Genomic DNA, 25,875 nt, shown 5'->3' on the forward strand with positions numbered 1-25,875 from the left:
GAATTTAAAAATCAGGTTGAATTTGATATTTCATTTAACTTATTTTGATGAGTTAAAATAATAAACATAAGTTGCCATGACTGATTAAATCTTTTTATTTACAGTGTACTGAATAATATATGTGCTATTTTAAAGCTGCATTTTCTTGCATTTATTTGAACTGCTTCTACTGAATACTTACTTGGCAACTAGTTAAATTACAATAAAAGTTTTTTTATTTTTTTATTTCAAGTAACAAGTTCTTTTATTATAATTTTTTTATGATTATAGTTTTAGTTAACTATACTGACTATACTGAGTTAACTATTCTGCATCGTCACCCCCCCCCCTCCAAAAGGAAAACTGAATAAATAAGAAATGAGAAAACTGAGACTATTTTGTGTCTTCAAAAAGAACCAAAAAGTACAATAAGTATAGCTTATATCTTTGTCCTTCCACCATTGAAATATTACAAGTGAGAATGCCTTTGTTTGTGTGCATGAATGGATATGAGTTTCTGGGCTGTCTCCATGCAGTTCACGCTGTGCTTCACACTGTAAGCAGAAGTTACTGGAGCTGTCAGAGAGAGCCGTCTCTGCATCACTGGCCACGTCTCACACCCTCATGCCTTAAAGGATGTCTAGCCACACTCAGATGATCCGATTATACATCCCACATCTCTTCTGTCAAAGTTGCATCCATAACCCTGAGACTTTGGCATTCTTGCCTCATTTTCCTTTTGTTTGAGGCTGCTGGTAGCACAAATGAAAGGCAGCAGGTGTGTGAGATATTGACCTCTGCAATCTACTTCTTCATGATATACTTATTTATAATATTATTATAAAATATATAAAGCATATATGATATCATATCATAATTATTTCTGGTTTTTAAATCTGCATCTCATCTAATGACATTTTTAATTGTGGTTTGAGTGTGTCGCTGTCTGTATTTTGCTCTCCAGTGCTGGTTATGGTAGTATAACATTAAGCATTAGAACTGACCAGCAGCCATCATGTAGTCCCAGCTGTCCAGCAGGCACACCCTGAACTGCAGGTCCTCTGGGGTGAAACCGATGTCAATGAGGGCGTGATGGATGTCAGGGCTCTGGCATATGGCTGAGGTCCAGGCCACGAGGAACCACACGACCACCAGCAAAATTACAGCAAGCAGACGCAGAACCCTCCAGCTGGTCATGTACGGGATCCGCTGGGCGGTGCGGGACAGGAACACCTTTAAAACCCTTGTTATGAGAAACAAGGACAAGACACAAATATAAAAGTGGTAAGGAAAAAAGTGTTGTTTTAGTTTATGCAGACTTCAGCAGAAACATGATTGTTTACTGTGAAGTTGGCAGCATTATCTGTACCTGTACAGTTTGAGAATCACTGTTCCGTAGACGATAGCAAATCCAAGCAAACGGACCCATCTCAGGAGAATACACCGGAAAACACTTGGATTAAAATACTGTATCATAACCTGATGAGACAAAAATAAAAATGAAAAGTTAGTAAGTTGACTAATCACTGAATTTCTTTTGCATCCAGTTCTGTAATTGTGATAAGAAGAACGCATGAGTTTCACAGTTTCACTGATGCTCTTCAGGAAACAGAAGGTAGCTGGCTCAGTCTTTTGAGACCTGTCAAGAATATGTCATATTTCACATTAAAATCAAAAGAAAGTAGTAAGGAATTAAAGTACATGAAATGACAATTTGCTGAAATTCACTCACTCTCAGAGCATCAGATTTGGAGAAATGTAGCATTCCATCACTTGCTCACCAGTGGATCCTCTGCAGTGAATGGGTGCCGTCAGAATGAATGTCCAAACAACTGATAAAAACATCACAATAATTCATAAGAAATCCACACCAGTCTGGCAGTTACCATCTCGAGAAGCCAAAAATTGTGTGTTTGTAAGAAACTCATTCACTATTAAGACATTTTTAACTTCTGGCCAGAATATTGCTCTCCCCAGTGAAAAAGTCATCTGGTCTGAATAAGGAGAGAAATCTGCACCAAGCACCATTTACAAGACAAAGCAGTCCAAAATCATTTTTAACAAATATGTGTGGATTCTGATGTGAGAGACAACAGGAGATGGACTTTTTCACTGGAGGAAGCGTTATTATGGTTAATGGACTTGCATTTTGGCAACGGTTTAAAGTTAAAACACCTTTATGATAGATTTTTTTTCTTACAAACACAGCTGTTCGCTTCACAAGATGGTAATTGATGGCCTGGAGTGGTGTGGATTTCTTGTGGATTACTGTGAGGCTTTTTTTTCTTTTCAGCTGTTTTTTTTTTTTTTCACTCATTCACTGCAGAGGATCCATTGGTGAGCAAGTGATACATTTCTCCAAATATGATGAAGAAACAAACTCATCTACATCTTAGATGGCCTGAGGGTGAGTACATTTTCAGCAAATTTTCATTTTTTTGGGTGACTACTCTTAATTGTTACATGTTTCACAATGCAACAGTGTTAATGGCCTTAAAAATAGGCTCAATTTTCTTGATGCAAATGAAACACATTGACATATCCTTCAAAACTATGCAAATATGCACAAATATACTCATGTTATTATGCAAGTAAATGAAGTATAAGTACAAGCTTTCCAGATTGTCTTAGTTTAATCCTTGTTCTTTATCCTACCGAGCCTGTAAAGTGCTCCCCGAATTCTTCATTATCTGTCAAGCCTGCTGTCTCTTTTCTTCTGTGCCTGTCTTATTTAAAGCAGCAGAATTAAATGAATATCAGCACGGACTGATGGAAAGATGCATCTGTTCTTATGTCTCGAAGGAGAATCACCAGTACAGCTTTCCAATCCACAGTCGCCCTCTTAAATGTGCAAACAGCAAAACACCCCCTCCAGTATAATCAAAGAGCTCTCCATGTGGAGCTTCTAATCATGAGGAAGACTCAATTAGCAGGACTTCTCCTCTCAGATAAATAAATGAGCACATGCCTTTTACACTCATTAGGAAAGTGAAAAGCTTGATGTACAGTAAGGCAGTTCATATTTGAACTGTCCACACAAGAAACTACTCCAACACTACAACCAAATTGGGAAAAATGCCTTTGTTATTTGATAGTCCTAGCTCTGTTAGGTTTTCATCTTACAAACCTGCTTTATACTAGACACAGAAAGGCACAGAAATGTTCACTGGAAATCTTTACCAGGTGCATTCTGGTTGGAAATGCTGTCCAATTTGGCAAAATACTCATGCAGCCATTTTTAGTAGAAGGTGCCACCGTTAGTTTCCAGAAACTTGCTAAGAACAACTGTGCACTACGTTCATCAAGTCCATCTTCAGGTAAAAGCAGCAATTTTTTTTCAAATGATTAAAAATAAGACAAAAAATGAAAGCTAAAGTTGGCATACAACCCCGGTATAACATATGCTATTAGTAATTTATGAAATATGTATATATTTAGTATATGTTTTTCTTTTTCAAGCAGGGATGCATGCATTCCTGTGATTGGTTAAATATTGTTAAACTTGTTATGTGGCTTGTTTGGAGTGAATGCAACTGAAGTTATGCTGGTTTTACATCAAGATGGACATTAGGAAGGGATTTTTTATTTTCATTTGAGTATTTTGTACTAAAGAAATTCACATATAGGCAAAATTTTATTTGTCAAAAATATAGGAAACTTTCACACGGTAACGCTCAGCAAGGCACTAGAAATGCAAGGCTTCAAACTGTTTTAGAGGTTAGCTGCTGTTTTGACACAACAGATCCTGGCAGTCAAATACTGTTGTTAAATTTCATTGTAAAACTGGTCCGTAGCTGTACTGTCATTACTGTAGGGCAGGGAGTCAAGGATGGCAACAGAAACGAAGCGACATGTTTGTAACATCAGACTGGAGACAAATAGGTGGCCCCCTTTTCCCACAACACTCTGCCATTAATTAATCAGTGGATTTATTTTTAACAAGTTGCACTAGAACTAGATGGACTCATTAATAATGCATAGTGCTCCACAGCAGAACAGCAGCATATGGCAGAGCATGTCACCATAGAAAACACATGCAGCCATAGAGCATCCAAGTGCATGCACATATTTGATCACTGACAACTGTCTTCTGTCCCATGCAGAGCTCCAAATCAATTTGCTGTGCAATGAAAACTGAATTTGTTAGAAATAGGGAACATGAAACACCTTTTGCAACCCTGACTTATGTAATGTGGCATGGAAAAGGATATTTAACATTAAACGCTTTATATTAACTTTAATTGTGATCATATTTTAAATCTTTATACTTCTCATCATATTTTCACTCCAAATTCATCTTCATGCTTTGCCTTCATTTCAGCTTCCTCCCTGCCCTTCTGCTCTTTTCTTTTCTATCGTATCTGACTTGAATTTTCTGACTGCACACTCATTTCTGCTTTCTAAAATGTTTATTTTACATGTCAGTTAAAATAATTAGCTAATGTGAGTGGAACTAGTGAAGATTCAAGGTGGCTTTACCTGAAGCCCACTTTATGTGAAAAGTAAATGTTAAAGATTTGAATAGAGCCAGGTGGTTGGAAGAGAGAAATTGAAAAAATAAAAATGTATAATAAAATATGTTTTAGGGGCAATACACGTACATGGATCATTTTTTTTTTTTTTTTTTTTTTTTTTTTATGTTAACTTTAAGAGATGGAGCAGATTATATTTATAAGGGATTTTTATGATAAAATGCATTATTACTATACTACAAAGGTTCATAATTTATGAGCCTTTATGATGCTGTGAATGCTTTTCATTAAAGCATGACTTCATCTTACAATAAAGAAAATTCCCTGCTTCATTTTTAGTTATTGCAAATACAAATTTTTGTATCATTTAGGGATGAAGATCACTAAACCAGTGATCTTTTTAATGACAATGATGCCTTTATGTATAGACAGCCAGAGCAGAGCAACTCTTCATATAAAATTGTGTTATTAAATCACCTTAATTTACATAGCGCTTTATACAATAGCCTACATATTAGCCAATATAGCTGATTAAAAAAGATGAGACTGTGTAGTTAAAACCAAAAAAGGGCTGACTAAATTAAAACAGCTGACAAACTGCTGTAAAACAGCTCTACAGAAGACAAAGTTCAATGTTACAAAGTTCTTCAGTTGCAGTGCGAAACTAATTCTATCCAGCCATAAAGAGCTCTAAAGAAGACAATTGTGTCATTATATTGAGATCAGTTAGGTTAACATGATTCAATGTTGATCGATTAATCAAAATATGATCAAATAAAGGAGATAAGCATTCCAATAAAACATATCCATACGTGTGATGTAGTCAAGCACGCTTTCTTCTTCAAGAGGTGTCTGAACAGAGTGATGCTGTACAGTCATAAACAGATTGCATCAGTCTGCTGCATCCTCCACAACCTCACACTCAGAGCTTTCCTAGGGGAGATTTTTCATACATTTTCATATGTTTGTGACATTATCTGGTTTTCATTATTCCTGTAGTGAATCTAGACACTGTCAGTGGGTGCGATCCATTCCTCAAATCCCCTATTTAGAAGCTGCCATCCCTACCCTGTTTCATCCTCCCTCATCTCTCATAGAAATGCAGGAGCTGCTGACTATCACAGATGGTCTGGGAGGTGTATTTCACTTAAGAACAGAGAAAAATACCACAGAGACAGGAGCACAACAGACGACATGCCTGTTTTTAATCGAACGGGAACACAGAATCACTGTGGCTGAGGAATACAGCTTTGACAGATTCAATTTTACATTTACACAAGATGGAAAAAGCATTTACAAATGAGATGTGATCAAATATAGGGCATCTCCCATTGTGTTTGATCGAAGTGTCATTCACAGCGAAAAATTACACAAATAATCATTACATCTGAGGATGAGTATATTAATAGCAAATTTACCTTTTTGGGTGAACCATCCCTTTAAAACCAGGTGGAAACATTGGGAATAATTCATTGCCTTTTTTTATTTTTTATTTTATTATAATGGTTTGCCTAGAAATATGCCAGGTTATTGCAGTAAAATGGTGTTCAAATATTAGTTTTTTTCTTAAATAGTGACAGATGCAGGACTGAAAGAGAGGAAAACAGATATTTCTCTTTTTCTCTTTTATTTTGAAGTGTTAGAACTTACAGGGAAGTAGAGAAGTACAGATCCTGAAAGTATCGCTTCAAGAAGTATAAGACCAGATGCTTTGATTCTCTGAAAAACAAGAGAGAGAGAAGTAATAGGAGAGAATCCTGAACTATGAAATTTTGAAAAGCAGTATTTGCCCTTCAGCCCAATTAACCTGCTCAAGAAGAAATCAAGCTCTAGTTTATCTTTCAGGTAACTCTAGCAGAATAAAAGCAGAGTACAAAGTCTTTCCAGGCGAGATAACCAGCAGTAAATGTTCTTACTTTGTTGCGACGGAAGTGGTAGACGACCACCATGCTGATGAGATCCAGGAGCATGCAGAAGCCCTGAAAGGAGACCATGGCGAGGCGGAGGGCCGTGTCCTCCTGAGCCACACACGGTGTGTCGGCTGTGCAGAACGGACAGCCTTCTCGGCAGGGCAAACACCTCCCAGATGGTTCCCAGGATTGATCCGTGTACGTTTCCCGGTCTGATTCTAACAACAGGTAAACGACAAGGAACCATACTATGACATGTCTGTTAATGTGTTTGGATTATATACAGCATTGTGACTGAAGGATTTATCCAAAAACAACTCAAATCTCATTAAACTATTAAACGTGGATTGATGACCAATTTATAATTGGTTAACGGGAATTTTATACCAGGAAGGAATGTTATTTATAAACCCAAAGTATCAACTTTCTTTCAGATGGTTCTCCTAAAACTGCTGAAGAGAAATTGACTGCTAAAAGTCTGCTAAATTAGAACAACTAATTTTGTACTTAAAGCAATTTTGAATTGTGCGGAAGTAGTGCTGAAATCCAACTAAGGATATACTGAAGTATATTAGATTGTACTAAAGTTGAGCTATTGCAAGTATACTTAAAGGTGCTGTATGTAAGATTTTGACTCTACTAAAGCATAAAAATACCATAATATGTTTGCAGATATTTAAGAAACATGCTAAGTTAACATACTTGTTTACCTGAAAAACAATGATACAGTCAGTTATTCTCCTTTGAAAATGTGTGTTCAGAGGCCGGAATGTTGGCCTCTGTTTTGGTTTGTAAAACCCACCCACTGCCAGTTTACTCAATTGTATTTCAGCACCCCGGGTTGCCAGGTGCAGGAAAACACAGCGTATTTCATTTCATTCATCATCAAGTGCGTTCGTTCCTCTTTGTGTCATCCATCTGGCAACCTGCGTATGCATCAAGTCTGAGGAGGAGGGACCGGTCTCCAATATTTTAAATTTGGACTGCAACACCTAGTTCAACCACTCTGTGTCAATCCTACATACAGCACCTTTAAGGTCACTTTAAATAGCTTGCATTTAAAGACCGATATTATTCAAAGACCATACAATCCTCATCAATAGTGACATTAAAATGTATTTTATTCTTAATTTTAAGAAATGTGCATTGTGCACCAGTAGTACTCCAAATAAAATTTTATTTATAAGTTAAATAAATAAATTTATGCATTTAGCAGACGCTTTTATCCAAAGCGACTTACAGTGCATTCAGACTATCAATTTTTACCTATCATGTGTTTCCAGGGATCGAACCCCCAACTTTGCGCTTGTTAACGCTCTACCACTTGAGCTACAGAAACACAAGTTTCAAGCAATGTCAATAAATATGGTAATAGATTTGAATTAGCATGAAACAAATTTTAAATATTACTTTACTAGGGTTTTTTTATGGATTTATTGGTCCATAAGGTATCAAAAACATGGAATAAAATCTCTGTTAAAGTTAATATGGAGTTCTTCCAAAGAACATTATGGCTGACCTGCACTAGCTTCTACTAAGAACCTTCTTAACCTGGTTTTGTCCAAAGTGATTTCTCCTGAGGGAGTGAAGTCAAGAATAAACTGATGTAACAGTACAGTAGTAACCTAATAATGCAGAGCACACACAATGACAGAGCAGATAACAGACTATAACTGCAGAGGCTCAACACAATTCACTAAACTTAGATTGGATGATTTTCAGAGAGTCCCTGGGCTTGTGAAATATGTACAAATATGAACTAAGGTAAATGTATATGTAACACGTGCTGGTGTGCCAAGTAAAATGCTCGACGAAAGAAATAACAAGGCCTTTAATGATCCACGGGAGGAAAAGGGCACAACCAAACACAAATCCTCAAACACTAATAGCGGACAAAGGAATAAAAGAGAAGACAGATTTTAAATAGTGAACGTAATCAAGTGTGAAACAGAAACAGGTGTGGGGTTAATTAAACAAGAACATGACCAAATAAGGAAACTAGGAACAGAAGTCCATGATAGTGACAGTTCGCCCCCTCCCGGAACGGTGCATCCTCGCACCAAAAGATAGTCCAGCAGAGGGAGGGTGGGGGTTCAGGAGGCGGGCGTGGGGCAGGCAATGGAGAGGGAGCATGGACCATAGTACCAGGGTGGAGTGGATGGAGGAGCCCAGAGCAGGAGGAGCCAGATGGTCACCCAGAGAATAGCGTCCCATGGTGGAGTTGATGGTGGGAGGAGCCATGGTGGAGGAGGAGCCAACAACACCAGGGGGCTGACTGACGGAGACTGAACCGTTGGATTAGGAGCCCAAGATGGAGCAGAGCAGCTGCAGGGCCAGAGTGATGCAGAGGATCCGGAGGCCCAAGGCGGAGCAGAAGGCTCAGGTGACCAAGGCGGAGGCAGGGCACTGGAAGACCGCTGCAGGGCCGGAGTAACTGAGGATGGAGGTGGAGCCGGAGGGAAGGAGGAGCCTGACAGAGCCGGAGGATGTAGTGACGAGGTGAAGCCAGAGGAGTGGAGTCCCGAGGCGGCGGATGGTCGACGACTGACCAAGGTGGAGCCGGAGGGACGAGGGAACCCGGTGGAGCTGGTGGGATGCCGGGCACAGGTGGAGCCGAGGGAGCTAAGAGCCAAGGCGGAGCTGATGGGTCGGAGGTCCAAGGTGGAGTCCAGGACTCACAGGCTGGAAGCGGAGATGGGGGATCCTCACACCAAGGTGGAGCTGGAGACTGGAAGTCCCGAGGCAGACCAGAGCACCCAGATGGTGCTGACTGAGGGTGAGCCGAAGGACTGACAGGCACCAGCAGAGATGGAGCAGAGGAACTGACTGGTCTAGGAGCAGGCGGGAGAGGGAGGCTGGGAGGGAACACAGGCAGATTAGGGCTGGACAGAACCAGCGGAGATACAGGAGAATTAGGAATTACCTCCCCAAACCAGTCTATAAGGTCCATTTTAAAAATTCATTAATTCCTCCATATAATGTCCAGAAACCAGTTGCAGCTCACCCTCAGTTGCAGGAGTGTGGGCAGGGCTTTCCTCCAAGCCCATGATCTCCACCTGTAATCCCACGAGGCACGATGTTGCCAGCTCACACCTGGTCAGTCGCACTCTCGAGTCCAAGCTCCGGAACAATGATTGGCTCTGTTTTCATGGCCGGCTCAGGCTCTGCGGTGGGCTCTGGCTTTAGCTCCGTGCAGCAGGATGACAGCTGGCTGGTCTCTGGTTCAGGAGTGGGGCTGGAGATATCCTCCTCATCCGTTATTCTCCAGCACCCACTCCACGAAAGCGGCAAAATCCTCCCTGGGACTGTTCACTGGTAGGCATGCCTTACACCGCTCGCTCAGGCCGGCATAGTAGAAAGCACAGAGCGAGCGGTCAGGGAAGTCCGTAAGGCACGCCAGATCGAGAAAGTCCCTGGTATGGTCCTCCAGCGAACGGTCCCATTGCTCCAGGCACAGGAGTCGGACTGCCGGGATTGCAATTCCGGGAGAGGGAGAAAAAACGAAAAGGAAAGGAAAGAAAAATGCCGCTAAACTCACTTTTTCAGTCCGCTATTATGTAACACATGCTAGTGTGCTAAGTAAAACGCTCAACGAAGAAGATAACAAATAAGGCTTTTAATGATCTACAGGAGGAAAAGGGCACAACCAAACAAACAAATCCAAATCTTCAAACATTAATAGCAGACAAAGAAATAAAGGAGAAGACAGACTTTAAATAGTGAACGTAATCAGTGGGAAACAGAAACAGGTGTGGGGCTAATTAATTAACTAAACAAGAACAGGAACATGACCAAATAAGGAAACTAAGTAAGAACAGAAGTTCATGATAGTGACAGCATATATCTGCCACGTGTTTGAACAGAGCTGCAGCTTTCTGTAATTAGTCCACATTGGCCTGTATGTAAATTAGCAAGTACTGTCTCCAAGTTTATGTTACTTTATGAATCAGCCAAAAGAATCAGGCAAAAGAATAGATATCACCACACTTCCCCCAGCTGATTAATCACAGTACATTGTATTACAAGTTTTCTGAAATGTTATGTTTAAACATGTAAATGAGGTATTATCTAATTAAAGAGACACTAATTTGCATAATTTTCAGAACATACATCTGAATATTGGATAAAGCCAGGTTAAAATTATTTGAGTTAGAGACTTTTACAAAGGGGATTTTGCATCTCTCTTTATCTCTTTTTTATTACTCCATAAATCAGAAAATACTGTCAACTGACAAAAAAAGAATACATTTATTTTTAAGAATAAAATGTTATATAAATCAGTCGAATGTTATATAAACAAAACCCTTCTGTTTAAATAGGAGATTTCTGATTTAATACATGAGCAAAAAATACTGTGATTAAAATCTACATATGTAAATAAATAATAAACACTCAAATGTGTATTTTGGATGTTTCCTTATAGTCTGAAATCAGCAAAATGGACTTTACCAGTGTCAAAAAACACTAGTTTTGCCTATAGATTTCTGCTTTAAAAGTAGAAAAGACTCATTTCAAAGGAGCTATTTTTACATCAGTTTATATCTGAGCGTGTGAGAGAGGAATATTGCTCTTAACAACTAGGACTCTCTGCATTAAATAGATATAAACTCTGTCTCTGGGGTATTCGTGCCTAGTTTGAGATCATAAATTATCTGGTGGAAGGATGTAACTCTATGTTTGTGTATCCGTTTCTGTCAGAAAGATAAATTAAATCCAGACTAGTTCTGTTCAAACAAGACCCGTTACTTTATTTATGTACATTTTACATTCACATTCAATGTTCACAGACAATAAAACTGTGGAATAATCTAATTGTCTTCCATTGAAGGATGACCCAGTTTTAACTACTCATATTTATCTCTTCATATTAACCGCAAGTATAGTTTTTAATATCAATACCATAATAGATTTAAAGTATGATGTTAGAGGTTCCTATACAGTTTACCTCAAAAACGATTCACACTATAAATCCAAAGTCCCACCAGTTCAGATTTGTACTTACTTGAGAAGCCATTGAGTGCCACTTGGCTTTGGTGATAGAAACCACTCTTGCATTGGCACTTGTACTTGTCCAGCACAAATCCATGGCCTGTGATCGGTTTACACTAGCAAAAAATAAAATAAAAAATAATAAGCATTATGTAAGTGTACAGTATGTATTAGGAGACACAATTAAGCAACAAGTACCAGTTCCACTACCTCTTTCTCCATTTTTAAGCACTGAAATGCTAGATGCTAGAAATAGATGCTAGAAATGCTAGAAATTATATATATATTTTTTCAACACAACTCACTGTTTGAGCAAGGAACTTCCTGCAGAAATCGTCTCTGCTAATAGTCCATCAGTGACAGTGGTGTCACTTTCATTTATCACATTGCCAGGCATGAAAATGTCAGTTTTATGAGTTATTATGACAGTCGATACATGTGCAGCAATTTATTTTTACTCATATTCTGGCAACATCATGGTAAAGCTCACATGAGCGTGCAAACAGATGGGCTCACAGCAGCTTTCTCCTTAAAGGCCCTTTAAAATGACTGCTAAGCTTGAAATTGAAAGAGTTTATGTATAGAACAATGCATACAGTGCATCAAGAAAGATGTGCACAAGATGCACATTTCACACTGCTGTAACAACCATGCAATTTTGTGCCTGTCAGTGGCGGCTCGTCAGGGGAGGCCCAGCCTCCCCAAAATTTTGAGGTGAAAATGAGAAGAGGACTATTTAAACTTAATAAAATGTACAATTCATTTCAGTTAATAACTCAGAATGTGTATTTTTTGCTGTAATAACATGTTACTGAAGTTGGAAAGCGCCGCTTGTCTATCGCAAATGTGCCGCATCTGCTGATGTAATTACAACCGCTAGGTGACAGAGAAGGGGGGTGGGAGGCCGGGGGAGAGTTGAGCTCTCGTGCCTCAGTTGGTAAAAAAAATGTCCCAATCAGCATCGAATGTTCACTTTCAGCGCTGAGAAGTGTTGAGAAAAGAAACCTCGTAAAGGAGGCTAGCCTCCCTTCTGGTATCAACCAATCATAGAGACGTAAATTTCATGCTATTAGTTTGCCTCCTCTATTTTAAAACCCACGAGCCACCACTGGTGCCTGTTTTAAGTGCAAAAGAGACTTGTGAGCTTCAGCTTTTTAGATTGCTGTATTCCAGAAAGAGAAATAAATAGTTGTACTGTCAACTAGGTTTGAAAAAGTCACACCAAGTTCACAAGACTCTATAAATAATCTGGAAAGTGCCATGAAGCCCGGAGGAAATCTAATGAAGCGAATGGGCTGGAGGCAGATCTCAGAGAAAGGTTTCAGGTTAAATTAGTTCTCATTTTGTCATCTTTATTTTAGCAAGATTCAATGTGTCAAGTCTTAATGAGGTAAAGATTTTTCTAGAAGATAATTACCTCCATTTTAGATTTATGCACTTGGTTTACTAAATGCACCAAATCTTCAGCGAGAACATAGGTGCCAAATGCTACATTCTCAGAGACAATGAAACATTTTTACATTACATTTTTACATTACATTTACAGGTTTTATGTGTTGCTCTTCCAGAATAATGCTACAGATCAGATTCCCCTCAAATTCTCAATACTATAAATACAATCAAAAACATTGCCATTATTGAAAGATATATTGATATCTATCTAGCTTATTTAAAGACAATAATATAAATAATATGTATTTGTACATCATGGTACTGCTTCTAATTTACAAATATTCAATGTTTTTAAAATTCATTGTAAAAAAAAATGTAGGATAATGTGCATCCAGCAGGTTGTTATCACATAATAAACCTCGACGGGGTGATCAGGACCCCGACGTGAAGTGGATATTATTTCTATTTACTCTGCAATAACAACCAGGTGGATGTGCATTATCCTGCTTATTACATGGCTACTTGCTGCATAAGTAAATGATTAAATATGAAATATCAATTTGAGTTGAAATACTTTATTAGCTCTTTAAATCCAAAGCTTCTGCAAAGAAAAACAGTTCCAAACAGCTTGGATGAAATTTACGGCATATAATGTACAGTCGTATGACTAATTACACAGCTTTTCACCATATTAATAAAGACGAGGACATAAAATGTTATTTGAGATGAAGGTATTTTAAAATCTTATGTGTACATTATCTTAAAATCCAGTGTACAAAACAATCAAGATAAACATTTCATAAATATAACAGCAGGTCTGCTGTTAATGCTTAAGTCTTCTGGTTAACAGTAAATACAGTTGATAACTGAGGTGTAAGATGATAGCAGTTGTGTTTGATCAAAACTGTGAATGATAATGTCCATATACATGACTTAATGAGAATGTTTATGGGTATATGTTCTTAATTATCATGAAATTAATGTAATAATGCAAAAAAATTCTAAAAGGTCTAAAAGGATTTGTTCTTGTGAGATTCACCCGATCGTTAATGCCAATTAATTTCCAGAGGGCAAAGCTTTGATGAGGGCTGAATGTTGATATATACACCCCTGTGATTCAATACTCTCCTCTATCCTAGGCACCAGAACATGATTTTCAGTATATTAGCTGTTCCCCTCTGAGCATGCTCTATATGAATATGATTTAATAATACCAGCCTTACTGCTTTCCAGTGCAGATAAATGTGGGCGACCTGAGACATTTGAAAATATGAATTCATGCTTGAAAATCTTCAGGAGTGAGCAGAGTTAGAAGATCAATCTGTCACTGAAGACAGCGGCGCTCAACCTCCTGCTGTACGCTGCCGACATAACACGCCTGCAACAGGATATATTTGGATTTACGTGTGTATCCGTGACAGCACACCTTCAGTTCAGTTCATCAACACTGTTTCTGCGTGTTTATCAGCTACCTGTTAACTGCTTCTTGTGACATTTCAGCTTTTTATTCAAATTTTAAAGCATTGGCTTCAGAATCAGTGGACAGACAAACTCTGGTTGCACAATTTCCATTTCTGCATAAATTGGTGATAAAACGTGATGTAGCAGGACATTTTGCCTGAGAATGTAAGGCCATCTGTAGCTCAACAGAAGTTGAGGACAACGATCCAAAGCACAGGAGTGAATCAACAACACAATGGCCTTAACAGAAGAAAATATACGCCTTCTGGAGTAGCTTGACCTTAACCTGAGATGCTTTGGCATTCACAACAGACATCCAAGAATACTGAGTTTTATAAAGAGGAATTAAAAACTATCCAAGCTTTCACATACTTCTTCCACCCTGCACTGGGAATATTTATTTAGTGTTTGTTAAAAAGAGATATAAAAATATATCTGTTTTTTATCAAATTTTTGTGGAGAAATGATTCTGAGTGGTCAAAGCACATATCATGAATCAAAGTTCAGAAGGTGTTGATTTTTTGTTGCTGGTCTGATTTGATGTTTTTTTAGTATTGTCTGCATTTTTTTTTGCATCTGTGTAGAGATTCATGAATTATTCAAGAATCATACAGTCTTTATCTACAGTATGAAGAACATGAATATAATCTTAAAATATTGTTAATTTCCACCAGTCACATTTATAGGCTACTTCCTATATACATATAGACACGGAGCGCATTTAGGCCATGTCCACACCGGGGGTACACATGCTTTTGTGTCCTTAAATGCTCGTTTTTGGGTCGGCAGCTTATAAAAACGTAGTTCTGTGTTTTTTAGCTTGTTTTCTGTACACCTTGTCACACAACAGCTTTTAGGCATTGTTCTGTCAGAACTGACAAGGAGGCAGCTTCCCACAATACAACGTCAATGGAGAGCGTTGGATTGTTCCCCCCAGTGGGTGTGGTTTTCAGATTATGACGCCTGTTGCTCTGTCTATATAAACATTAAATCTGGACCAGAGCGAAACTAAATGAAGCAGAATGTATGGTTCTCAAAACATAGCACTCATGGCATGAGATGCTGGAGAGACAGCGAGATTCATTGCAACTGTTAAAGAGGCCAATCTAGTGAATGTTTACATGGGAAAACAATTTTTTTTATTATTTGTTATTCTTTTTCTGTTTATTTGATGTCATTGTTATCAAAATTAAAGTTTTGAGCTCTTTTTATTTATCATGGTACAATAAATGTGTTTTATTAATATATGATTTTAAATTACCATCTCTTTAAAAAGTGTTAGTAATACGTCCCCTTTTTAAAGTTAGTGCCATTAACAGCTATGATGTGTCTCGTGTCTGTTCAGCATCTTCTGCTATTAATGCCACATATTTAAGATGCATTAGATCTTAAATAGATATATTTTGAAAGATATATACAGTATATAACAGGAGTAGGCAACGTCGGTCGTGGAGTGCCACTATTCTGCAGAGTTTAGTACTAAACCTAATCAAACATACCTGAACAAGCCAATAAAGGTCTTCAGGATTACTAGGCTACAGACAAGTGAGGTTTTTTGTCAGGGTTGGAGCTAAACTCTGCAGGACATCGGCATTCCAGGACCGACGTTGCCTACATGTGGTATATAAAGTATATTGTATATAGCATTATATATAACAATAAAATGTATAATGTAAACAAGGTAAAGAAATGCACCTTTTATAGTTATGCAAAGAAATAACAGAAGCAGCAAATAAACCTGCCAACAAAACAAGATTTCACTTTCACAACATAAATATCAAGTTGTACACTTTTTGGCTGATGCGCATAGGTGTTGCATTAACCATTTAAAGGGTTAGTTCACCCAAAAATGAAAATTAGCCTGTGTTTTACTCAGCCTCGAGGCATCCTAGGTGTACAGTATATAACTTTCTTCTTTTAGACAAATCCAATCACAGTTAAATTAAAAATTGTCCTGGCTATTCCAAGCTCTATCATTGCAGTGGGCAGGTGTTTCTGTTCAACAGTCCAAAAGACTGACAAATAAAGCGTGCAGATCCATAATAAAATGTGCCTCACATGGACTTAACACTTTTCTCTTTTTAAACACTTTTCTCTCTCTGTTTATAATGTTAAAAAAATGGATGTTTTTCTTACAAAAATGCATGAATTCATTACAGGAGGCCTTTATTCACCCCTTCAGAGCCTTGTGAGGCACGTTTTATTATGGATGCATGCGCTAGATATTCAATAAATGATCTAGTTCCCCCAAAATTGAAAATTCTGTCATCATTTTTCATAAAAACCGTGTACTTCCTTTTATCTGTGAAATGTGGAACACAAAGGGTTGTGTTCTGCAGATAAAAGGAAGTACACATTTTTTTAAAAAAAATTACAAAATTTTCATTTTGGGTGAACTATCCATTTAAAGTCTTTCATCTTCAGTTTTAGATTCTACTACTAATGATGCATGAGAGTTTATGCGACACGCTCACTGATTACACTCAGAAACAAAAGCTTTCTACTGACAGCCAATGAGTTCCACCATAACACAACATTACCATTACAACTAATGGAGTGGAAGAAATGGCACAGCAGTAGAAAAGACTTACAACCCTTGGGAAACCAGAAAGGAAAATGCTGCCTTCGTGTGACAAAGCTCCAGAGCTCTTTTCTAGAGTTGTAATGGAGAGAAATAGAGTCTAACATCCACTCAGGTTAATCCACCTCAGGAACAAAGTCATTGCAGGACATTTAGTGCATATGATTCGGGATGCGCTCCTGTCAAGCCCCGGGCTTATGTTGCTCATCTTGAATGACAGGACAGACTTTAAGAGGCATAGTCCTGCTGTCTTAGGTAGAGATGAGGCTATAAATAGATTCACACTGGCACACAGGGAGTGACACACACACACACACACACACACTTCTTCTCTCTCATAAACACAGGAAGCCCTTCCGAATATCGCTTTGCTTCAGTTGCTGTGGCCAGGAGCAGGCGTCATGGTTATGAAGGCTGCTGTGCTTTTCCTTGCTGCTTTTCCTCTAGTGTTCCCATGAGTGGGACCACACGGACACGGAACATGGTCAATAATTTAGTAAGCCCACCAAAATCCATTATACTGCATTTATAATGGATCACAGCTTACTGGCAAATTCTCCTCAACACAAGACAACAACTTGGCCTTGCAAACCCGGTCCAGTCCACGCAATATTCCATCACATCATATAGATGACTGACTGATATATCCTTATTTTTTTTTTTGCATTAAACCTTTTTTTTTTTAGCATTAAAGGTGCAAATCCCATACTTCTACTTAGCAAAATGCAATGTAACAGAATGCAGCATTCCCAAAAGCACTCTTTAACGTGACACAGCATCTTAAAAACATGGCACTCATGGCAGAAGATGCTGAAAAGACATTTTAATATAAGAATAATTTAAAAACAGTGCAGATGGATTGTAAACGGCATTGAACATACCAAAATGTACTACTGTATTTTCCAATGTTTTTAGATAATTTTATATACATTTCTATTTATTTGATATTAATATTACATGACAAAATTGTATTGTTTATATTTCATCTTACAAAAAGCTTTATTACTTTCTGAACAGTCAAATTTTTGTTAGTTACATGGATTTTTGAAAGTTTCCAATTACAGTCTTCTCATATATTTTTAAAATTATTACTATATAAATTTAGCAGTAATTACAAAGCAACATTTACTCACAAATTAGCTAGTCCTCACAGATTCCTTTATGTTACATTTTCAACACATATCTGTTCTGTTTTTGTTTTGTTTTTTTAATGTTCAACAGTATTATAAAATATAATAAAACATTGTAGGCTGGCAATCAATAAACTTACTATACCATGCTTTAGTAAAAGATTTTACTTTACATTCGATTTTTTTTTAAATTTTAGAGTTACAAAGCAGTACGCGTTTATGTAGAGTTGTCGTCAAAAGTACTGGGGTGTATTCCAGAAAGCAGGGTTAACTTACTGTGAACTAAACCCTGAACTCTCGGTTGATTAACCCCAAACCTTGCTTACTCGAGGTATGTGGTTCCAAAAAAGCGTCCGGGAGTAAGTTCATTCAGCTCAGAGTATGTTCCTGATTAAGACTCAAGACATTCTCAACAGAGCGACGAATCGACGAGTCACTATGGAAAGGGACGCTAAGAAAAAGCGCGCCAAGCTGTTTCTTTCTTCTTCTTTTGTTCATTAGTTGTTTACATGCTTAGTGCATATCGCCACCTAATTGATGACCGTGATTTTTTTTCCATGTAATCTTTAATCCTTGAGAATGTGAATTATATTTTTTGTTTTATGCTAATTATATATTAAGTCATATCAGATATGTATTTTGATTTAGAATTTAGACATTATAGAAAATCCATGTGTGAGATAATATAACATGTAATAAATAAAATAAATAAATATTTATAAGTTAAACATTATTATACAGTTAACTCTTATATATGGCAATAAAAGAAATAATCATATTAGAATAATGTTACCTTATTTATTACTTATATTAGTGCTTCCTCATTAACATATAAAAAAAATATATATATATATAATAAGCTATATTACATATTGTAATATTATATAATGTTGTGTGCTATCTGTCACGCCACTGAAGGCTCGCTGAAGTGAACTAACCCTGGAACATAACCTGCTCCGGAGCAGGTTAAGTTCAGAGAGTGAGTTGCTATGACTACTAACATACCCTGAAAGTTACCTCCATTTTTGGAACCGAAAGTTGAGGTTATCCACTTACTTACTCTTAAACATACCCGGGTATGTCACATAACCTGCTTTCTGGAATACCCCCCTGGTACTTGAGCATTGTAGTTAATGACAATTCTGTTCAAACTTTCCTCACTATCTTTATATAAACCATTCGTAATTTGTATAAAAGTTTTATTTTTCTTGCTGCTAAATACACACCATGTAGTTTTGAGAGTGACGACTGTTTTAAAATGCAGGACAGGCTAAGGCTACATGCTAGCATATTATTTACTTAAAATTATTGATAGCATTAAAAATGAACAAACTTTTATTTATTGAATTTAAATAAAAATATTGAAATAAAATAGTAACAATAGTTTTTACTATGTAACTAAAATTTATACAGAGAACCATGTAATTTTACTGAAAACTGAAATTTTGGCACTACTAAACAACATTGCAACTTGTCACATTCAACAGAATTCCAGTGATGATTTTGCAACGACTTCAAATGTGGCTCATTTAATCAAGACTTAGTCTGAAGCATTTGGTTCGTGATGTTAGTTTTACTGCTTTGAGTTTTTATTTGTTATGAATAATCATATCTTTTGAATGGTGTCCAAGATTCACTAAATTATTTAAAGATATATGCATTATCATTTAGTTATTAAATATAAATCATTGTCATTGAAATCCTAGTAAAAAAACAACGACATTATCACATACAGTAATATTTTGGTCATATCACCTACCCCTATCCAGCACACACACACAGATGGAGAACAAATCTCACTTTAGACTGAGAAAGAGTGAAAGAGCAGACAGCTTCTGAACACTGTTTCATGTATGTTGTGTTTAACTGGCACATTTTTAAAGAAATACCATGTTACATACTAATATGTTGCTTGCAGAATTGCAAAAAATGCATAAACCCACACAGTGATGTGATTTAGCGTATGAGTGTGCCTTCCAGAAACATCCAGCCCAAACTCTCACTGGCACCCGGGCAGAACAGCTCGGATGGTCTAATTAGCTCTCGCAGAGCAACTTCCAGCTTACTACAGACTCCAGTCAAGGATGTGATAAATCCCCCATTTAATTCATCTAAAATACAAACAAAGATAATGAACCAATCTGGAGGGAAAGAGAAGCTTCACAGAGGGAAAAAAATTAACCATGAAAGCAATCCCACTTGAGCAAACAAAAATATCAGTGCGCTCTTTCCAATTAACTGGAATGGAGAATTGATGCTGCTAAAATGAAAAGTTTCAGATGATCAGGGATATTATGATGTTAGAAAGCTTTAAACATGCAGGTCTGCTTTGATAAGGTCACACACAGCAGGGAAAAATTATGTTAAATGCAAACATTGCACAAAACAAAACGTTCAAATGTTTCATATGCTCACAATACACAGTGCACGCAGGTCATTATCTATCTGTGATTAATGTCAAGCCACTTGCATTTCTACACCAAAACATTAATTACATTAATTACATTAATATGGTTTTTGTGATGATCATAAAGTGCTTTTTTTAATTTTTCATTTAATTTCAATATTTAATTTTAATTACATTTTTTGTTTACTTCTTTACTTGTGCCTAAAGTAAATCTGGGTGCAGAAGCAAACATTTTGCATGTTTTGTGTGTTAGTGATGAGACCGAACACTCACCTCCATAGTTGTCAAGTTACAGCGGTGAGTTCCTGCAAACCAGCCGCTGCTGGAGCACTGGTCAATGTCCACATCCTGCAGATTAACATCCACACGCACAACTCCTCTACACCACCACAGAAAGAGACAGAGACCGAGAGATTTAAATGAAAACATGACACTTTGATTTCAGGCGACATGAAAATCAACACATAGTGTGGCTTCTGTACCACCTTTGCAGTGTGAAGAGAGCTATCGATGAGCACAAATTATCATGCAAATATATGCAAGAATGAAGATCAGTGAATTTAAATATTAAGGTGCATATTCTAAGACTTGCTATACATATTAATCTAAAGATAAAAAAAAAACTCAAATACATTGCTAATGTATTATTTATATTTAAGCTCAAACTCATATATGCCTGCATAAGCACAACACTTTAACAGTACTTCATTGTTCATGGGAGGATCGCTTTGAACTTGAAACAGACAAAACTCACAAGCAAGCATGTATATAACATATTTCACCATGTTTTACTTCACTTGTAAAGGAGATGAGAATTGTAGTCTGCCCAGGTCAACCTTAAGAGCTTAACTCTCTGAAATTCAAAATAGAAAAACTGATATATATAGGAAGAAAAAGCTGAATATGTTACATTTTAATTCATTTTTAAATGAATTAAAAGTTATTGTTTCCCAATCACTCTTGAATGGTTTCACCCTCTGTAAAATATATATATATATATAATCATATAATATATATATACTATATATATATATATATATATATATATGACACATTGCAAATGACATTATCGAATTAAATTTAGTAGTTTATTATAGGACTTTTTATTTAGAGTTTTTGATTTTAGGTAAATGGTATATTTTAATTTTATTGAAAGATATGTTATATACAAGAGCTATAACAAGTCTCAGTTAGCTTAAACACAGTACACGTAGCAAGGGCTTTTAGATAATATAATAAATAAAAAGAAAACAGATAGAATAGAAAAAGAATAGAGCAAGCTAGTGTTAGAGGTCTTTTTTTGTTTTTTTGCTTCTGTTAATTGTATAATAAATGAAAAGAAAACAGATAGAATACAAAAAGATTAGAAAGCTAGTTATTTTTTATTTTATTTTTTTTAAATAGAATTAGAATAGTGAGTGCTAAAGTTAGAGGGTCAAATAAAGATGGAAGAGATGTGTTTTAAGCCAATTCTTGAAGATGGCTAATGACTCAGCTGCTCGGATTGAGTTGAGCAGGTCACTCCACCAGGAGGGAACATTTACACTCTAAAAAACACTGGGTTGTTTTTTCAACCCAAATGGTTGGGTTGTTTTAACACAATTTTGGGTTGAAAATTGGTCTCGATCATAAGGGGTTGGGAATGCGGACGTGAAAGAGAGCATGCACGCCACGTTAACATCAGACAACGTCAGTGCGAGAAGCCGCCATTTTCTCAACGTGAAAGAAGCGAGAAGCAAGTGAAAGACATTATAGTAAGTAAAGATTCAAAATGTAAAGTTATCATTCATTGTTTATGTCCGGGAGTATTTTGAGGTTTCATGAAAGACAGAAATAAAAGAGCTTATTTTGAAAAATACGCAGACAAGGTTTTCGTCTCAGAAACGGAGGTCTTTACTGAACGGAAGAGGTACTTTTAATATAATGTCTGTGAGTGTCTTATGTCATATTTACATAAGATTTTACAATATCTGCACTTTTTGAGGTGTTAATAGACGGTTATGGTTACGGTTACACTCGTGTTAATTTGTTATCTTATTTTTCGCGGTTAAACTGAATGTAGGTTAGTTTCCTAAAGGAAACGGCGTTATATAATAAAGACTAGCATAATTATTTTGAGGCTGTTGAAGTGTTAATTGTTAAAAGTAATGTTTTGCATGTAATATTTCAGACTTGTTGAGCTTGTGTCTTCATTGTGCCCGCGCCGGGAGTCCTGCTTCTGTGAGGAGGAGGCGGTTTTCTCAGCTTCTTCAGAAGAGAGGGAAAGACGGGTTTAAGGCAAGTAACATTAAACTTCATAATTCCATCATGTTATAATTTCTTTTTTTACTAAGACTAAAAGAATGTTAGTTTTTGTAGATGTTGAAAGCCAGAGACAAGATAACTTCATTCTTTTGAGAATGAAACTAACTTTGGAGTTAAGGACACTTAGAAGTCTGCTTGTGTGAGGAGGAGGCGGTTTTCTCAGCTTCTTTGGAAGAGAGGGAAATACAGTTTAAGGCGCGTAAATCATAATTCCATGTTATCAATTTTGTTTTTTGTTTTTTTGTTGTTTTTTTACTAAGAAACAAAAAACACATTTGCTTGCCCTCATGTCATTCCAAACCTTTAAGACTTTTGTCTGTCTTTACAACACAAATGAATATATTTTAAATTTTCTCACAATTTTTTGGTAATCCATTGAGAGTCAAGATAATTGGTATTTTCTAATGTTGGTAATAATACACTCTATGGTATTTTAGAAGTAATCCATTCCAATATTTATATATGAATAAATCTTAAATTATATGTGAACATGTCTGTTCAAAAGTAAATATTGGTCTCCCAGACTAGCATTGGAGGACAAATATTAAGAGAATATTAAATATATTTATTTGTGTTCCAAAAATAAGCAGAGTTTGTATGGGTCTGGAACAACATGGGGGAGAGTAAATTATGACCATTTTAATTTTTTGGTGAACTAACCCTTTGAAGAGCAGCCCTGCATGTACATGAACATTCATGAGGTATGTGAATGTCATGTCTGTTTGAATGTTTCAGTAAAGAATTAGCTTTCTGAAAGCAATATATTTATTCAAACAATATCACATGCCCTCACACTAGTGCTGCCATTATAGCATTCTGGAGCGCTGTGGTAGACAGAGACATTAAACAACCACACAAAGTGTTGAAATTATAAAGCAGATTATTTACCTATCCTTACAGATGTGAATACCTGAAAATGGATAGTTTAATTAAATGTTTTATTTTTTCAAATGTTTTTCTCTTTTTAGGCCACTGATGAAGAACAGGCGGTGACTGGGATGAATGCTGGTCAAAGAAGAGAATGTTATTTCCTCTAAACTGATGCAGCAGTGGTTTTAAAGGAGGACGCTGCCCTGGATGATGTAAAAGATGTCACATGTGCTGATGGGGCTTCTTCATGACTACATCAATTATGCTAAAGAGATCGTGAAAGTAGTCACATTGATGCATGATCTGTATCCATGGACTATGAATTAAACTGTAAGTGTATAATTTGTAAAAACAAAATGTTAAATACTTGTTCTGTGTTTTTTAGTAGAAATGGAGTTTACACTCTGTCATTCATGTTTATTATAAATTTCTTTCACACACACATGCGTCTGTTAAATGTTATAATATCAGTGTTAATGTTGTGGTTTATTTGTGTATACTGCCATGCCAGAATAGTTTGTAAAGAACTTAACTAATTGTACAATTATTGTATAATAGTGTTTTTGTATATTTTTATACAATATATCAAATTTACAAGAGAAGTCCAATTTGATCTTAAAAGTTATATTCAACAAATGTTCAATGCTTTATTTATAAACTCTGTAGCTGTTAATGCCATACTTTTCCGCATTTCATCTTGCATTCATGTTACTTTTTAACTGCTTTTTCTTGTTTTTAATAAATATTTACCTTTTGATAGTTATTATTTGTGTGTAAAAGTGATTTTAAAATTAAAAAGATTTGTAGGTTTAATTCCTAGCTCGATTTGGGCTCATTTCAGCCTCGCAATGTAGTAATTTTAAACCATAAAAAAGCTACCAGCGCTACCAACCCTTTTTGACCCAGCGCTGGGTTGCCAAAATAACCCAAATTGGGTTGTTTTAAACCCAGCAGTTTCTAGAGTGTGTGTATATAGTAGCAAAGGAGTAAATGAAACAAACACTATTGGAGTGCGTTTTACAATAAAATATTTTCTACTTTCTACTTGAAAATTCTGTTTAATTAAAAGTGTTACCTACCAATTCTTTGTAATAATTTCAGAAATGTATTCACAATTTAAAATTAAACAACATTTTCCAAAGTAAATTTGAAAAAATAAAAAATCTTTTTTTTAAAGTAAATCCTACACAATTTTTTTAGTTTACCATAACTACACTGTCTTTATTATAATAAATATTATAATATCATAACTTATAAATATATAATTTTTTCAACACACAGAGGAATGAAGCTGAAGTGTCAAATATGGTCTGAAATCAAAATACACATTTCATAGAATAATTACTGCATATTTACAATCACAGGAAATAGTAAAAAAAAAAAAAAAAAGATCAGTATAAATAGGTCCTTGAAATAATTGCAGGTTACTACTTGTTTTTTTTTTTTTTACCTTTTTTTAACCTACAAATTGACTAGTATATTGACTAAAAATAGAACATTAAAAAAAAAATTTAAAAAAAATTTGGGGGGGGGTTTTGCAATAGAGTCTTGTTTGCAGTTTCTTGGTGTCCTCTACATAGAAAATATCATAAAATATGAATTTAAAAAGACATTTTTTCCCTACTATTTGTTTATAATGCTCCAAACAATGTAATGTTAAAAAAGAAGCTTTTTTTAATGCTTCTCAGGATGTTATGAAAACATTCTTCAGAAAATTTGAAATCTACAGCAATTTCTAGATACAAAACAAACCTCAATGCATCCAATAGCTTCTGCAGTTTCACTTTTCTTTGGTGCAAAACACAGTCTCATTATGAGCTGCACGCTACACTTTGCAAGGGCATTTCAATTGCTCTTCCCCAGGGAATGACATCATTAGACTGAACAGAATCCCACTTTTTAGATTGCAAAAAGAAAAGTGTTTTTATAAACTCTGCGAGGCCATATTCAATCTGATTTGCAAATGCAGCTGGTTATATGATGTAAGATTTTCATGTAAGCATTCTCACTTTCTGATTTGGAGGGAAAAGCCAGCCCTCCGGTTCATTACGTGAAAATGAGAGTTGTTGGCTTTTACTCCAGATAGAGGTCCATTAGAGGGGCTTCTCTTTCAACATCCCATAAGCCATGTTATCTGAGACCCGTGGACCAGGCTGTTCCATATCGATGTTCTCTCATAATCTTACCACTTTTTTATATCACAAAGATGGTGGTGTCTGTTATAAAGGCACAATGTAACACAAAACTAACATACTTTCTATGTCCCTGTTGAAATGAATGAAGAACCACATCAGTCTCCAGCATCTAATTCAACTAACTCTAGAATCAATGCGTTGCTGTAAATGAACCTCTCCTTTCCATTTCCTGCCTGACAACAGCA

General features: G+C 36.3%; 1 protein-coding gene across 1 annotated transcript in view; it reads right to left on the reverse strand.

The window, feature by feature from the left end:
• Positions 1-25,875, reverse strand: part of LOC109058800 (probable G-protein coupled receptor 158) — a 44,190-nt gene that overhangs the window by 12,367 nt on the left and 5,948 nt on the right. The window contains exons 2-7 of the mRNA XM_042717951.1: positions 20,595-20,700; positions 11,364-11,466; positions 6,368-6,579; positions 6,102-6,170; positions 1,349-1,458; positions 984-1,222 (exon numbers count right to left, since the gene is read on the reverse strand). Of these exons, the coding sequence (XP_042573885.1) occupies positions 984-1,222; positions 1,349-1,458; positions 6,102-6,170; positions 6,368-6,579; positions 11,364-11,466; positions 20,595-20,700 (839 nt within the window). The remainder of the gene's footprint in view (positions 1-983; positions 1,223-1,348; positions 1,459-6,101; positions 6,171-6,367; positions 6,580-11,363; positions 11,467-20,594; positions 20,701-25,875) is intronic.

This window comes from Cyprinus carpio, chromosome B2 (assembly GCF_018340385.1).
Source record: "Cyprinus carpio isolate SPL01 chromosome B2, ASM1834038v1, whole genome shotgun sequence".
Taxonomy (NCBI): domain Eukaryota; kingdom Metazoa; phylum Chordata; class Actinopteri; order Cypriniformes; family Cyprinidae; genus Cyprinus; species Cyprinus carpio.